The sequence below is a fragment of the Lipophrys pholis genome (assembly GCF_963383615.2).
Source record: "Lipophrys pholis genome assembly, chromosome: 1".
NCBI classification, from domain to species: domain Eukaryota; kingdom Metazoa; phylum Chordata; class Actinopteri; order Blenniiformes; family Blenniidae; genus Lipophrys; species Lipophrys pholis.
The window spans coordinates 53,872,849-53,889,647 of record NC_137635.1 but is presented as its reverse complement, the minus strand read 5'-3'; the positions used below and the strand labels follow the sequence as shown (position 1 = coordinate 53,889,647).

The window sequence follows — 16,799 nt, the reverse complement described above, 5'->3', positions numbered from 1 at the left end:
TGCCAGTGGTTTTGGCACTGTGAGCAGGTGCCAGGTCATGCTGAAAAAGGAAATCTTCATCTCCATAAAGCTTTTCAGCAGATGGAAGCATGAAGTGCTCCAAAATCTCCTGATAGCTAGCTGCATTGACCCTGCCCTTGATAAAACAAAGTGGACCAACACCAGCAGCTGACATGGCACCCCAGACCATCACTGACTGTGGGTACTTGACACTGGACTTCAGGCATTTTGGCATGTCCTTCTCCCCAGTCTTCCTCCAGACTCTGGAACCTTTATTTCCGTATGACATGCAAAATTTGCTTTCATCCGAAAAAAGTACTTTGGACCAATGAGCAACAGTCCAGTGCTGCTTCTCTGTAGCCCAGGTCAGGCGCTTCTGCCGCTGTTTCTTGTTCAAAAGTGGCTTGACCTGGGGAATGCGGCACCTGTAGCCCATTTCCTGCACACGCCTGTGCACGGTGGCTCTGGATGTTTCCACTCCAGACTCAGTCCACTGCTTCCGCAGGTCCCCCAAGGTCTGGAATCGGTCCTTCTCCACAATCTTCCTCAGGGTCCGGTCACCTCTACTGGTTGTGCAGCGTTTTCTGCCACACTTTTCTCTTCCCACAGACTTCCCACTGAGGTGCCTTGATACAGCACTCTGGGAACAGCCTATTCGCTCAGAAATTTCTTTTTGTGTCTTACCCTCTTGCTTGAGGGTGTCAATGATGGCCTTCTGGGGATTTTTGGTTTTTCTTTACTTTTTTGCCAAAATCATCAATATTAAATCAATAAAAGGCTTGAACTACTTCAGTTGTGTGTAATGAATCTAAAATATATGAAAGTCAAATTTTTATCATTACATTATGGAAAATAATGAACTTTATCACAATATGCTAATTTTTTGAGAAGTACCTGTATGTATACATCACCCCACAGTCAGCCTGGACACTGAAAAGGTTAAAGCTGGATAGGAGGCGGATAAATTGATCACCAGGGGGGTCAAACAAAAGGCCTGTTGGCCAAAACCGGCCGACATGAAGTGGTCAAAAAGCAACATCGATAGGAATGTTTGTCTGCCACACACCAGTTATCGCTGTCCTAACTTTTCTGACACCTCCTGCTTAAAACTCCAAAAAGTCAGAAGGATCCTGAAGCTCCGCCTCCACTGTTTTCCTACTGAAAATCAAGATTGAGCGAGTCGTTCCGTTGAAATGACTCCGATCTCAACATAAAGTCAATTTTAATGAAAGCTTCTTGTTGCGGCTTCTTTAACCAACCTTATTAGCCGCTGAGAGTATGAGGTCGGGTCCTCGGGTTCGCCTGTTTGTGACGCGCTCGGAGGCTGTGGTGACAGATACGCTGAGATCCGAAGGTGGTTCTGGTGCATTTATTGATCCCAAACCGCACACACTTATTACAGCGTACACATGGATGAATGGAGAAATGAAAACCGCAGATTAAACGGGGAAAAGGGTGATGAATGAATGAATGGGTATCGTAGCTTAGCGTAGCTTAGCGGCGTGGTGGTGGAGCAGAGCGGTCAACATAAATTACGGCTATTACCAACCCTGACTCTCTCTCATCTGTGACAGGTGAGTGAGCACCTTTTACACACACACACACACACACACACACACACACACACACACACACTTCTTCATGTGGACACACCTACTCCGATGTGAAACCCCGCCTCTTGCAAAACACCCACTCAAACACACCGTGATCCTCATCTTCCTCCTGTATGTTTCCTACACTTCTGGCTCAAACTACAATGAAATATAACAACCAGGCAGCGAGCTTTCACTGCACAATCACTGAGATCTCATCTCGGGCCTCAGTCTCGTGTCGCTCTAAAGGGCTCATATTATGGAAAATTCACTCTCTACTGGTTTTCCAGCAGTACTAATCGTCCCCATACCTGGACTGACGTCCCAGAAGTGAAGACAGTCTGTCCTCTCTCTCCCTGGCTTGTTTCAGGTTTTAAAAAGTGTGTTGCTCCAACCAGCCAATCAGGAATCAAACCCTATATAGTGTCATCGGGGGTTTAGCCAATCCCAATCAAGGTAGGCCCTCCCTTTGACTCCTCCCACAATTAGGCAGCTCTGCTCTGGCACATGGCACCACGAGAGGAAGTACTTCCTCCTCTTCCCAAGATGGGCATGTGTGGGCGGAGCCAGTCCAGCTCACACAGACACAGCAGATTCTGAATGCAGCTCCTATGATCCAATATTCAAATGAGGAAAATCAAGGAGGAGCTAGAAACTTAGAATACTGAAGGTTTCTGGACCGACCAGACCAGGAGGAGGACCAGTTGAAATACTGGAAAATATGACCCCTTTAAAAAAATAAAAATAAAAATCAATGTTTTCTTTGATGTTTTTACAATTGTCCTAATGGTTTGGCCGGATTGGAGCCTCTTGCAAGCTGGTTTTAGCCAACAGGCCTTATCTTTGACACCCTGGTTTAAATCAAGACCTGCTCAAGGGAAAACTTCTAACAAGTGTCTGAGAGAAGAGTTTTATTTGTAGCACTTCATGCAAACATTCAAAGTCTAGGTTTGCCTTTGGAATATTGTGTTCAACATTTCAGAAAAGAAACATGAGAAACAGGAAAGAAGAGATGAGACAGTAGTTGACACATTTAAAATGTAGAAAATAAAACATGACTCTCTGATGCTGCAATAATTACACACTCGATGCACGCTACGGCCTGAAGATTTACTGCAGCGTGGATTATCATCAAATCCTCCAAAACAAACGAAATCAAGAAGATTGAGAGGCAATCAGGTTGAAGATGAACACAGACCAGCTTCCAATAAAAAAATACAAATGTACAACCGGCACGCTATCGGTGCATCTTTATCTCTCTGAGACGCATTAGAAAGTATCTCCACGCCCGTTGAATATGTGAACTCGATGTGGTTTGCTGCAGACTCGGCAGCGGCTGATGATGCTCTGCAGGGACGGTCCCTTCACGGTCCGAGGAACAGGTTTACTGTGGATGAGGTTAAAGACACACACAACCACACCTTTTAGAGGAAAAATATCAAAGTCTGAGGAACTGCGATTGTCAGATTATCAGACGAAAGAAAAGAGACCAAATCTGAAGAAACTCCCTGGATTTGATCCAGACATCCCAGCAGCTGTACCTGAACATGCTGTTGGGGTCGAGCGAGGCCAGCCAGAAGCTGTACGAATCCGGGTAGTAGTTACACGTCCCCTTGTCGTGGCACTCGATAAAGGGCACTTGGCGGAAATTTTCCAGACATGAGCCAGGAGAAATCAGAGGCTGAGAGGTTCCTTGTGCCCCGACACCCGTTTGCTAGAACAAATTGGGATAAATAGCAGAGCAATAACAGAACCCCCGAGTGGCCACGGAGGAAAAAAAACGCGTGAGAAGTCATTTGCTCAAGTTAATAATGTGAGAAAACGACTTATCTCGTTCCCTGGCATTATATTTTTTCACCAATGTCGCCGCCATCCCGGCTAATAATAATCTATTACCAGGGAATATACAACAATTGTTCAAAAATGATGAAGAGTCCTACAATCTAAGGAGGAAATGTAACTTTAAACAACCGAGATTTCGCACGACCAAAAAACGGTTTTGTCTCTCAGCATGCGGGGTGAGACGACTGAACGGGTTTAGTGTGGAACCAAAGCAATGTCCAAACATGAGACAGTTTAACATGCTATATAAAAATATAATTTTCAAAAGGTGTGAGGATGAAGAAGGTGTGGCCAAGCACGAGGCTATTTTTAGGAGCAAATGTCTCGTCATTTATTTTGGTTATTTATATTGTTCGTTTCTTTCCTTGCACTGTGGGCTCGTTTGTGGGTACAGGTGTTTATGTCTGTCTGTAGGTATATGAATGGACGTGTATGTATATATATTCTATGTGTTGCACAGGACGTGTGTGTGTGTGTGTGGGTGGGTGGGTGTGGGTGTAAGAGATGGAAGGAAGTAATTATAATATTTATTTGTGACAAGGGGTGAGAGTAAATAAGTTTTTACTTCTTCTCACTCCTTTTCGAATACTCTCTGACGATGTTTTTTCTTGATTTATTTTATTTTTGTTATTCATTTATTTATTATTTGAGAGGAAAACTTTGTTGTTAATTTTCTTTTCTTTTATTGTTTTCGTATTCGAAATAAACATTTCAATCAATCAATCAATCCCGTCAAATTTGCTGTTATGGACACTTTAACATCAAATGATGCGGACGACATTAGACATTGGTCTTCTCTAACTAAACCATGTGAATTACAGACATGTTAAACTCATCTTGGTCAGAGGATCTAATTCTCAGCAGCTCCGAATCATGTCTCCCCTCTTTACATTAGATGAATGAGCTCGGGGTTTATTTTTCAACATTTGGGCATTACAAGGTGAATTTCTGCTCCTTTGACTTTATTTCTGGACGTGTCTGAATCAAAAGCTTCAACATGGAGGAATGGAGGTGTAGAATGATAGAACGCTGCTCTACAGACTTTTATAATGACAACCTACGTAAACACTCTGATTAAAGTTCTCTTTCACGTGAAGCCATTAAAAGGCTCCTTTTATGTCTAAAAACTACAAGCTTTCGTTTGCAGTAGTGGGTAGTTTGTTTAGTAGTTACTGATGAACCAAAAGTCTGGCTTCATTATGAAGAAGTTCTGTGGGTAGAAAATAATATTGGAGCGTCTCATAGCGGAGCGCCCCCTGCAGACCTCAGCCTGCGGTCATAACGCCATACAAGACCTGGAAGTGAAGTGAGTTACAATGATGTCACCATGAAAAGCCTGAAAAAACCCACAATGGGAAACTGCTTCTAGATTCTAGATCCCACCAGCTGACTTCGTGTGACAGCAGGAGCTCTGCAGCTCGACAGCCACCGGCTCCGCCATCACTACAATATAACTCAAGGGAATTTATCTGTAGCCACGGATGAAATTATCTTGTTCCCTCGCTTTATTAACTTGAGGGAACAACTTACTATCTCATCCCTACGCGTTCTTTCTCAATAGCCACTCAGGTGCTCCGTAGTAATCCATGAATGACGTGATAAATAGTACCTACCATGACAAAGGAGTATCCGGTCCAGAGGGATTCCCAGCCTGGAGGACAGACTGGCACGAGGGTGGTCTGGCTGTGGACGGCCAGGACGTTGGAAGTGGTTTCACACACAGAACACCTGAACCAGGACACACACAGAGAGATTATTGTAACGTAGCATAATCAAATAAAAGGACTTTACGAAAAAAAAACATTTAAAAATGAGAATTTTTACGCAAAACGGAAAAGCTTTGATGGAAAACAAAAAAAGTGCAGCATTGTTGCATTTCGACTCATGAGAAATACATCAAAATGTATGTCTCCTATTTGCGGCCCAACTTGGTGGTCTGTCCACTAGAATTGTTAATGTTTAGAGCCCATTGTTCTCTGCTGCATGTGTGTGTGTGTGTGTGACAGAAACACTCAACAGCACCCACTAGTGGCCCAACAAACTACATTGGTTTCAATGTTTCTGCTGTTTCCGTGGCTATTAACGGCAAATAAACGAAAATGCTAAAATGCTGCGTTTTCACTTGAAACGTTGTTGTGTTAAAGGGGCCTAAGTTGCTGGCGTTAACCACTGAGCTCTTCGCGTTGGTTTCTGTTTCTTCTTAACATTCTGCTTTCATTAAAACGTGCGATCCCGTATAAATAAACTAGAGCTACACTCGGTAGAGCGCAGACCTTCGCCAATGCCACATTTGTTTGTGGAACCGAGTTTGCATCGCTACCGTGATAGCCATTAGCTCATATCGATGCTAACACAGGTAAACCACTACCCGGGTCAATGTGCTCACACCAGTGTTTCTGGATACTTGCCGAACCTAGATATTAGCCGTGAGCTCTGGAACGTCTCTATGGCAACGGGCGCTGATCTCCTCTGATCTCCTCCATGAGGTGCCTCTCCCATCCACTTTGTATGGGGCATTTAATTTCACAGTTTTTTGGGATTTACTCAGTTAACCATTCGCTTCCCAAAATCTAATCGATTGGTCATTAGATGATGACAAATCCAATAAAAACCAATAACTAAATAAATACATGTGGCCCATAGCACAACATTCCCACCTAACATTCGTTAGAATTCTCTCTTGGAAAATGTAAAGCTGATGGTTTTGGAAGGTCACCTTCGGCCCATATGTTTGAAAACCCTGCTCTACAGTAATAAAGTTGGGATTGTACTCGTGCATATCTGTTCCACCTGCTGATGTAAGAGGCCAGTCTGTCGCCTCTGATGGCGCTCATGTTCGCAGGCATCGGCTCGTCAGTGGACAGCCAGTAGGAGAAGTCATTGCGAGAAGCAAAGCGGCAGGTATTTTCAGTGTCGCAGAACAGGAAAGGAATGGTGGAAAAACGAGGGAGACAGCTGCCGGCGCTTCCTGGGAGACAGAGAAATATCACATCTTTACTTTACTGTGCCGAATATAGATTTTTTTTTTTTTTTTTTTCTGGGTAGGAGAGTCTAGTCTCACTCACCGAGGTCCTGACCGTGAGTTTTCTTATTTCCGTTTATATAGAGAAAAGAGTAACCAGAGAAGATGAAGTTGGTGCCGACGGGGCAGACGGGCATGTGGATGGACTGACTGTGTCTGGCTATCAGGAAGCTCTCCGAGTAAGTTTGAGAACCTCGGCCCGGTAAGCCTGGGAGACCCTTGAGGCCTGGATTTCCAGGTCTGCCGTCTGGACCTGCGATGAAAACAACATGATGTATGAAGAAGCACAGAGAGAATGAGGAATAGAGACAACTCAACATTCAAATCAATACTACAGCAGATGGCTAACAAGGTTTTCCCACTGCATGGCCAAATAGTAAACCGAGGGAAGAAGGTAAATGTCTATTGATGAGGGTCCGAAAACACGACCACATCACCCCCATTCTGAAATCCCTTCACTGGCTCCCTGTCCAACTCAGAATTGAGTACAATTGAGTACAAGGTCTCCCTCCTCACCCACCAATGCATCTACGGCCACACCCCCCCCCCCCCCCCCCCCCCCTTTACCTCCAAGAACTTCTCATCCCCCAGAACTCTGCTCGTACCCTCCGCTCTTCAGCCAAAAACTCCCTCCAAGTCCCCAGAACTAACCTCTGCACTATGGGGGATCGGGCCTTCTCCTCAGTTGCCCCAAAACTCTGGAACGCCCTCCCTGACCACCTGAGGGCTCAACAAACCACTGAATCTTTTAAACAAAAACTAAAATCCTATCTTTTTAAAAAAGTCTTTTTTTTAATGTTTTATGTGTCCCTTTTAAACTTTAACAGACTTTTCTCGCCCTGACCTACCTTTTCTTTTAACAATTTAAATTTTTTATTCTTTTATTTTCTATTTTTCTGTAGCACTTTGAGATTGCTTAAATGTAAAGTGCATTACAAATTCAATGTATTATTATTATTATCATTATTATTACTATTATTGTCATCATTATCGTCCATCCAATCGCACACGCTCACAACTAAGATCAATTTAGGCCTCGCTTACGCAACGTTTCAAGTGAAAGTGCATGGTTTTGGGGTTTTCATTTTGGAATAGTTTTGCATTTACACAGCAACATTTTGAAAACAATGTTGAAAAGCTGAAAACTTTGCAGTTTTCATTTTGAGCCACTAGTGGGTGCTGTTGAGTGCTTTTTGTAATGAAACCACATACAGTACACACACGTGCAGCAGAGAACAATTCGCTATTTCGCATGGACAGACCACCAAGTTAGATTGTTTTTACAGTGACTGTCAAAATAAAACTATCAAGTCCCAGGAGAATATGGATTGGAAGTCATGACACTCGCAGTCTTGACAAGGTCCTGATTGGGAGCTTTTGTTTATTTATTTATTTATTTACTTTTATGTAATAATCATTCCTAAAGTATATAAGACAGATGTTTATTTAAAAAAAACAAACCTGGAAGTCCTCCTCGTCCTTTCTCTCCTTTGTGTCCAGTGAAACCCGGCAGACCTGGCGGACTGAAACCATACGATCCTTTGAGGCCGGGCCGACCTGGGATGGAAAAATATGAAAAAGCACAAAAGTAGGCAAACAAACACTAATAAAAACTAAAAATACTTTTTTTTAAATTATAGAGAGCATATTTAGAAAATGATATTTATTTATTGACTGATGATTTTCAAACGTGATTTTAAAAGAGAATTGCTTTAAGGATATAAAACCTGAAGGGCCTGGTGGTCCCGGTGGACCAGAGCTCCCAGTCAGGCCTTGATATCCGGGGCCGCCAGGTGGGCCAGGAGAACCGGGTTGATAAATAACTTTCCCAATCGCTGAGTCTCCTTTGCGGCCTGCGCGTACAGACCAAGAACACTGTTTTATTAAATGGCTCACAAATTATTCATTCATATATCGTCAGAGAAAAATCCAACAATAATAAAAAAATCCTTGGAGAAAAACAGAAGCAAACTCAAATGTGGCGGCTGTCATGTTGTACCAGTTTGCCAAGGTGTTAAACATAAAGCCGGCGGGTGAAAACCGACACACAAGAAGCTTCAATCCTGCCAAATCGCCAAGAAAATTGTAAATAATACAATGAAAACATGGATTTAAAAGAAATACAATTTCTTAAGTGTAATGACAAAACAACATTTAGAGTGAAGCTGAGATATCGCTGATGCTCCCTCACTGTTATCACACTGGCCTTAAAGGCATGCTGTCAAGGGGAGTTTATAAAAACACCCAGAATGCAACAGCATTCTGCAAAGGATAGTTTTTTTTTAATGAATATTTCAATTAGCACCTAAATCCGTTTTTTTTATTTCAGAAAGCTTTTGGTTAAATTAATTTCCCACTTTATAAATTATATAAATTTCTTATGTTTATTTTTGTATTATTCCCATTTTATGTACAGAACTTTGTGATTTTTATCTGTGAAAAGCACTTTATGAATTAACTTCACTTACTTACACTGTATTCTGCATTATTAAAATTGGCTTCATGTTAATATTATAGTCATTTCAAGGCAAGGCGAGGCAAAGCAAATGTATCTGTAGAGCATCTTTTAAACACAATGCAATTCACATGGCTTTACAAAGAAATAAAAGAAAATAAAGAAATGAAAGAAACAGATTAATAATAGAAAGATATTAAAGCCTGAAAAAAAAATTTAAGAAATACATTAAAGCAAGAAATGAATCTTAATTTTCATCTCCAGATCTCGTTAAGTATTTTAGTGTTTCAGAAATGAAAGTTTTAGACAGACATTTTTATCACGTATGCTCTCCACCATAACAAATAAATACTTTAAAACTTGGATTTTAATGCAGCAACGCATGTAATGCAGCAACGCATGTAATGCAGCGTTTGTCTCCCAGCAGACTAAACCTACAGCAGCTTCACTAGAAATGGGTCCAGGGTCCTGCAGCAGCTCTACGCCAGCCTCCGCCACTGAAACTGGGATCTGGTCCCACCTGGGAGGAGCCTAACAACTCTAAGCTCCGCCTCCGTGTCTGCTGTTGGAAAACCGAGGGCTCACCAGAGAGCAGCACTCTGAGAACCAAGTGTTCTGCTGGGTATTATGGGACTAACAGCTCTTTAGGAAACGACGGAGTCTGGCGGTGAAAGTTTGAAATCAACAAAGGAGGGAATTTTTGCCACACCTGGTGGTCCAGGAAAACCTCTGGGCCCACGTGGCCCGGGAGGGCCTGCACTGTATCCGGGGTCACCCGGTACACCTAAAACACATAAAAAGATAATTTTAGTGACACGGACTCATCCTCACAAGCCACTGAATAAATTCTCCTCTTTTATATTTCTTTATAGGTAAAATAAATAGGTATCAATCAAATGATAAATCACCAGGGGGCCCTTGGTATCCAGGAAGACCAGGATCGCCTCTTGGTCCTGGGTCTCCGGGTGGACCTCCAGAACCCTAGCGAGGAAAGAAAAACAAAGCTTTAAAGATGATTCCTTCACATTCTAACAAGGTGGGAACATGAAATAACACCTTACCGGTTGTCCTGGAGAGCCTGGATCTCCTGGGGACCCGCGAAAACCTGGACTTCCTGGGCGACCTGGATCCCCCAGGTCTCCTTTGAACCCGCCCACTGTAGGTCCCGGAGGGCCGGGTAGACCAGGATAGCCTACAAAGATTCAGTGTGACGTTTATTAAAATTAGAAAGTAGATTCTTCCATCAACAAAGTCTAAACTTTACATTAAATGATAATTTGACTGAAACCTGCAGAAAACGTTCGATCTCATCCAGAGATTGTGAACTTTTATGAAAGAGACACAAAACTCCATCCTCACCACTGCTTCCGGGATTTCCAGGGTTTCCTGTATCTCCCTTCTGCCCAGGAACACAATAATTTCCTTGTCCTGTTTGTCCTCTTGCACCAGGGACACCAGGAGGACCAGGAACCCCCCTGTCCCCTGCTGGTCCAGAATCTCCTCTACCAGGAGGGCCGGGAGGACCGGAGTCTCCAAGAGGACCTGGAAAACGAAAGAATAACTAGAACGGGCACCCGGTAGAGCGCATACCTTCGCCAACGCCACATTAGTCACCATGGAAACCAATGGATTACAAGGTTATTTGATCAAACACTCCTTCACTTGTCCGGGTCGTTTGAATTGATTCGTGTTGTTGAAATGATGTCCTGCTGGTTCATATTCCTTTGTGTTACTTGTTAGAGTGAGTCGGCCTGTGATTGGCTGAGAGCGGAGTTAGCAGTGTGCTAGCAGACGGCTAACAGCAGCGTCAGCCCTGATGGACATACAAACTAACAAATAAACTAGAGCTACACTAGGTAGAGCGCAACGGTTCACCAACGCCACATTTGTTTGCGGATCCGAGTTAGCATTGCTAGCATGATAGGCGTTAGCTCATATCGATGCTAACTAACCTGTCAGGTAGCAACATCATTGTGTGAAACACTGAGCAGGGAGCGTCTCCATGGCAACACGTTCTTGACGTGCCTCTCTCATCTGCTTTGTATGGGAATTTGTTTTGCACTTTTTGGGGATTTATTGGGAAATCGTTTGCCGTTAACGTCCCAAAATCTAATGGATTGGTCCTTGGATGATGACAAATCATCCCTGAAGAGTTTATGCAATTCAGGGTGGGGAGTTGAAAAGTTGGTGAATTAAAGTTGGTGAAAAACATACAAGCACACATTACAAACCAAAAAATAAATAAACCAATACCGCAGACAAAAACATACCCTCCTCGGCCAACTTGGTTGTGCAAGATGGAGCATAATTTTAGATAAGTCAACGTAACATCTAACTTCATCTTTATTATCCGTGCATCCATAAGTCTTCTGTATCTTACATAAGGGCCTGAGCAGCAGTGATAAAATAAACTACATTCAGCTCACTTACAGCACACAATTAGAGCATAATAAACTATAAATACTGACAATTCTAACATCTCTCCTGACGTTTAATGCAAAGTAGTGTATAGAAATCTGTATGGAATTAATTCTAATGCTATTTTAAAGCTTAACCAATTTTCAATGCTGCACCACTGAGCTCTCTTAGGGCCTGATTTACTAAATCTCTACGCATGCTCATGCAGTTCATTACATTAGGTTAGATTCCACACAACTGTTATTGATCCCTTTGGGGCAAAGCCATCAAGGATATTAATATCCCAACAGCAATACAAGAGAGAATGGGCAATAAAGCACACAGTTGAAGGATAATATTTTGTGGATATCTTTTGGCTGATCATCAATAGAATAACATCATGAGAGACATCACGTACACACGTTAATATTCAAAAGAGGGCTTTGTGTGCATGAGGCCTTGCTAACATGAGAACGATTTGCTGGAGAACCAGCTGGCGAAATGCCTCTCTTCACAATAACACGTTATAAACAAACGCAATAATAAACAATGCAAACATTTTCCCATGTACTCTAAATCACATTGCTTGCCGTACATTGATCCATTATCCATGAATTTGTCACGGTATTTTCTCTTAAATCTGAAACGTGTATGTCCTGTTAGTCAATTTCATGCAGTTCTGGTGAGTAGTTGGTAAAATACATACACACAAAATAATAGATAAATAAAGCACATGCAGACGAAAACGTAACCTTCTCGGCCAACTTTGTTGGTGAACGTAATAAAAGTCTTTGATTACAGTTTTGAAAAACATCCTGCCGATGATCTCTGACTTACCTGTTGGACCTGGGTTACCTGGTCTCCCCGGAGTCCCGTGAGTTATGCCTGCAGAGGACGATAAAGGGATACGCAAGTTTTTATACGCAGCCATAATCGACATAAGCAGCTTCTCTCTCAAAGCAGGAACTGTTCAGCGGTACTGATCTTACTGGGCTCTCCTTTCTGCCCAGGTGGTCCCGGAATCCCATCCTGGCCTTGGTAGCCTTTGGGACCTGGATATCCACCGACACCTGGTGGCCCCAGGTTACCTGAACATGTCATGCAAACAGACTGTCAAGCCGAACTGAACTTACAAATACGAATTTCATGAATATCGTACAAATCTGGCAGTTACAAGTTCTACGTTACCTGGCGGTCCACTGGGTCCTGGGAACCCTTTGCCTCCTGGAGGACCATCTGCACCTTTTGGCCCTTGGTAGCCTGGAGGTCCTGGAATTACATGATGAGAACAGGCATTTTGGTGGAAAGTTGAAGGAAATTTAGTTTGTATTTGTCGCGATTTTTCAACCATTAGTTGCATTAACCATTTTGTCCACCACGTCCTGGGTCGCCTCTTGGTCCGTAGCCTCCTGGAAGACCCAGAGGGCCTGGATTACCAGGTTCTCCTTTCTGACCTTTCATCCTGGAAGTCTCGGTGAACCCTGGTTCACCCTGAAGACAGAGTGCAGATATAAAGGTAGATTTGTATGTCTATAGCACTTTATTAGATCTGAGCTTGACCAGCAGTTAGAAGATCACTACCTTTTGTCCCACTGGTCCAGGTGGGCCATATCCAGAGTAGTTTGGGTCTCCTGGAGCTCCTTTGGGACCGGTTCGACCTGGAATACCATCTGGACCAGTTCTTCCAGGACCTCCTGTGTCTCCTTTTACTCCCTTGTGCCCTGTGAGAATTTACCAAAGAAACAAGGTATATAAATACTTTTTATTGCTTTGACTTTGTTAACATAATGTCGATGTTCAATTTAAGCTTCGATACTCTTAAGAAACTGTTCTTACCTGTAGGACCTCGGGGTCCAGGGTCTCCTGGGGCTCCAGAACCTCCCGGGGCCCCTTTGGAAAACACTGATCCATCGAGACCTGGATTACCCGGAGGACCTGGGAACATAAACAACACAAACACAGCTCAAAGCATGAGCTCCAGGGATCTGAAACCTTATCATGAATATGACATTAGTGTTAAACCTCTTAGTCCAGGTCCTCCTGGTGCTCCATCCCTTCCTCTCCGTCCCTTAGCGCCATGATTTCCGGGGTCTCCAGGAGGACCAGTTGGTCCACGGTCACCTATGGTCCACAGAGTGCAAAAATCTCAAACATCACCCAAACTAGACTGTAGTAGACCGCATCAGCTCACTGTAAAATGTTTAGTATACCAGGATGGCCGTGGTCCCCTGGGGGCCCCAAAATTTTGTCTATTGGGGATGGAAGTCCTGGAGGTCCGAGGGGCCCTATGTCACCTGGTAAGCCTGGAGGTCCATAGGAATTTCTGGGTCCAGGTAGTCCAGGGTCACCTGAAAAGTTTTCATCACAACTGTGAACCAAATGTCCAAAGGTTCACGATTAAATGAAATGAGGAAACTTTCGCATTACCTCTTGGACCTGGAGGTCCAATGCTTCCAGGCAGTCCTGGTGATCCATATCCTGGTATCCCATCAGGTCCCGGGTCTCCTCTCAGTCCTACAAAAATAATTAGCTTTGATTGAGGTTGTAATTGACATGTAGAATTCCGGGACCTGAGCGCATTTCAAATGACACATTAACCTGGAGGAGAATCAAAGCCATACCTGCTGAACCAGGATACCCATTCTGTCCCTTGGCCCCCTTCGGTCCAGGAGGCCCCTGTGAACCTGGGCCTGAAGGCCCAGGGAGACCGGGCTCACCGGGAAGTCCAGGAGCTCCAGGTGTACCAAACCCAGGAAAACCCGGGTCCCCCTTTGGACCAGGAAAGCCATTAGGTCCTGGAAGAGGGCAGACAAAATGAAATATTCATCTTTTAACCAACAATGGATTATTTAGCACAGTGACGATATCGGCCATTAGAACAGACAGTAATGTAATCACATTACTTTGGTGTATACTGACCTGGTGGTCCTGGATTGCCGTCTGGTCCTGATGCTCCCTTTGGTCTACACCTATCCTCGCAAAAACCTTTTGTACCAGGTAGTCCTGTGGGGCCTGGTGGGCCTTTAACTCCTGAATGAAACAGAAAGTCCATAAACAGACATCAACCAAGCAACTGTTCTGTAGGATTAAAGTATGTGTACCTTTCTCTCCTGGAAACCCTGGTCTGCCAGAAGGTCCGGGGTTACCAGGCCGGCCAGAGAAACCAGGGTCACCTGCTGGCCCCGGTTCTCCATCTGAACCTTGACGGCCTGGGGAGCCTGGGGGGCCAGGATATCCAAGGCCGCCATCGCCCTGATTATGTAAAGACAAAGATTTACTGATTTAGTTAAGATGATTATTATATAAGATTGGTGGGCATGTGAAACTGAGGTGACGATTAAAAAATACAAATATCAAATCGACTATATGTATGAACACAACAGTATGTTTTGAGGATAACACAATGTGGAATGAACTAATGTTAATTCACTAAAGATGTTAAGAATCTAAGAGGTCTCATCCTGAAATGCAAGTGTATAATCTGTTGGGAGGTTAAAGGTCAGTGGTACTTAATATGGTACACAACATTCATATAGTAGCTGTTGTTTAACAGATTTCAAACCTTTTCACTAATGACTTCTGTTTAAGATCATATCAAAGAGAACCAATATAGAAATCCACTTCTTCCCTTTTGTTCTTGCAAAAATACTCCAGAGATCAAAATTGAACCAGATGCTTTTCAGTCACTTTAACTTTAATACCAGATGATGCAATATACCAGGTGACATGTAATGTAATGAAATGAATTTAGATTTCACTAATAAGGCGCTTTCGCACCACTTTAGCAACCGCCAAAGCGCTTCATACTGTTAATCACATTCACCCATTCACACAGACATTCACACACACCAACGGGTGTGGCGGCCTGGCAAGGTGCTCAGTCCATCCATTGGGAGCAGTTTGGGGTTCAGTGTCTCGCTCAAGGACACTGACATGTGGACAGAGGGTGAGGGGGAATCAAAGCTGCAACCCCCTGATTGAGAGACAACAATAGATCCCCGCCCCCCACCCCCAACCCTCCACCCACCCAATGTTGTTAGTGTATTAAGGGAAAAAAACAACCCAAAACTGTTGAGCTTCTGACCTTTGGTCCTTGAGAACTGGGACGGCCTTGAGGACCTGGCTGGCCTGGAAGACCCCTTCCTGGAGTTCCAGGGACACCCGGCTGCCCCTTATCGCCTGTATCACAACAAATACATCAAAATTACTTTTACTTGTTTTGTTATTTTAAACACTCAAAATGACCCTACGGTTAAGAAATCTTGATTCATTTCTTGGAGATATCTCATTGGATTACCTTTCTGTCCTGGTAACCTCTGCAATGGGGGAGACACATGACCTTTTTCTCCTTTCTGTCCATGAAAACCTGGTCCTCCAGGGACTCCTGGGGGCCCTTCATAACCTGGATGGTTGATAGCGAGTATGACAGATGTTTCTTTGAACCACGACCCTTTATATACAATCACCAGTTCAAGATTCTAATCAATCTGTCAGTCACATTTGCCTACCTGGGTTTCCCTTCAGGCCACGTTGACCCTTGAACCCAGGTGGTCCGGGCTGTCCTGGGATGTAACCGGAGCTGGGCTCTCCTTTTTGACCTACCAACCAGGGACAGGAGAAGGAACTGCCATTCAGCAGCAAGCAGTCTGATGCATATGACTAAGTTTGTCGAATAAGTCTCTCACCTGGAATCCCAGGCTGTCCTGGTAGGCCAGGTACCCCGACATGTCCTTTACTTCCTGGAAATCCAGCAGGTCCAAATCCACCTGGCCCAGGGTACCCAACAGGCCCTGGGCTGCCTAAAGGTCCTGGAAGACCTGGGAAACCCTGGTCTCCATGTGAACCAGGAAAAGGATACTGGAGAGTAGACAGATCACATGACTCTCACAAATGGAATACTTCTGTGAAATCAATTACCACCAAAAAGTTCATAGAGGTCAAAACCTGCTCACCGTGTCCCCTGGAGGTCCCTGTAGGCCTTTGCGACCTGGTATTCCGGGAGATCCAGGGACGCCGGAGAAACCAGGTCCACCAGACCGTCCAGGTTCTCCTTTAAATCCCTTTATTCCAGGAACATTGTAGGAATATGAATCTCCTTTTGGTCCTGGAGGGCCTGGATATCCTGCATCTCCTATAGGACCCTTTAGAATAGAAATACGATTGGGAGATTTAAAAAATAAATCAATGAAACATTAGAATAAAAGTTATTTATGTATTTATTTAGGACGTTTTTCCTTACAGGTGCTCCATGTAACCCTGGTTGTCCCTGGTAGCCCGGATCACCTTTCTCCCCCGGTCCTGAAGTACGGCCTGAGGGAGAAAGGGTCATATTTGTGCATATAGTACCACTGAAAGAACATTGAAATGTACAACTCAAGCTGGCAGTTTCTGAAGATTCTTATCTTCCAGGTCATGTTATATTGAATTTTATCCTGAAGGCAGCTTGGTTCACGTTCCTGTTGCCTCCAAGATATAATTAAATGAGTCAAGC

General features: G+C 43.8%; 1 protein-coding gene across 1 annotated transcript in view; it reads right to left on the bottom strand.

The window, feature by feature from the left end:
• Window positions 1-2,861: 2,861 nt before the first annotated feature.
• The window catches only part of LOC308115456 (uncharacterized protein), a gene marked incomplete at both ends in the record, with an annotated part of 28,239 nt that continues 14,301 nt past the window's right edge, over window positions 2,862-16,799 (bottom strand). Inside the window, 22 exons of the mRNA XM_080472991.1 lie at window positions 2,862-2,979; window positions 3,134-3,306; window positions 5,048-5,162; window positions 6,225-6,402; window positions 6,500-6,709; window positions 7,918-8,013; window positions 9,395-9,473; window positions 9,621-9,695; window positions 9,820-9,892; window positions 9,973-10,103; window positions 10,271-10,453; window positions 12,298-12,396; window positions 12,497-12,577; window positions 13,145-13,243; window positions 13,603-13,656; window positions 13,930-14,103; window positions 14,228-14,338; window positions 14,410-14,560; window positions 15,393-15,487; window positions 15,606-15,710; window positions 15,994-16,107; window positions 16,261-16,295. Coding sequence (XP_080329117.1) covers window positions 2,862-2,979; window positions 3,134-3,306; window positions 5,048-5,162; window positions 6,225-6,402; window positions 6,500-6,709; window positions 7,918-8,013; window positions 9,395-9,473; window positions 9,621-9,695; window positions 9,820-9,892; window positions 9,973-10,103; window positions 10,271-10,453; window positions 12,298-12,396; window positions 12,497-12,577; window positions 13,145-13,243; window positions 13,603-13,656; window positions 13,930-14,103; window positions 14,228-14,338; window positions 14,410-14,560; window positions 15,393-15,487; window positions 15,606-15,710; window positions 15,994-16,107; window positions 16,261-16,295 — 2,549 coding nt within the window. The remainder of the gene's footprint in view (window positions 2,980-3,133; window positions 3,307-5,047; window positions 5,163-6,224; window positions 6,403-6,499; window positions 6,710-7,917; window positions 8,014-9,394; window positions 9,474-9,620; window positions 9,696-9,819; window positions 9,893-9,972; window positions 10,104-10,270; window positions 10,454-12,297; window positions 12,397-12,496; window positions 12,578-13,144; window positions 13,244-13,602; window positions 13,657-13,929; window positions 14,104-14,227; window positions 14,339-14,409; window positions 14,561-15,392; window positions 15,488-15,605; window positions 15,711-15,993; window positions 16,108-16,260; window positions 16,296-16,799) is intronic.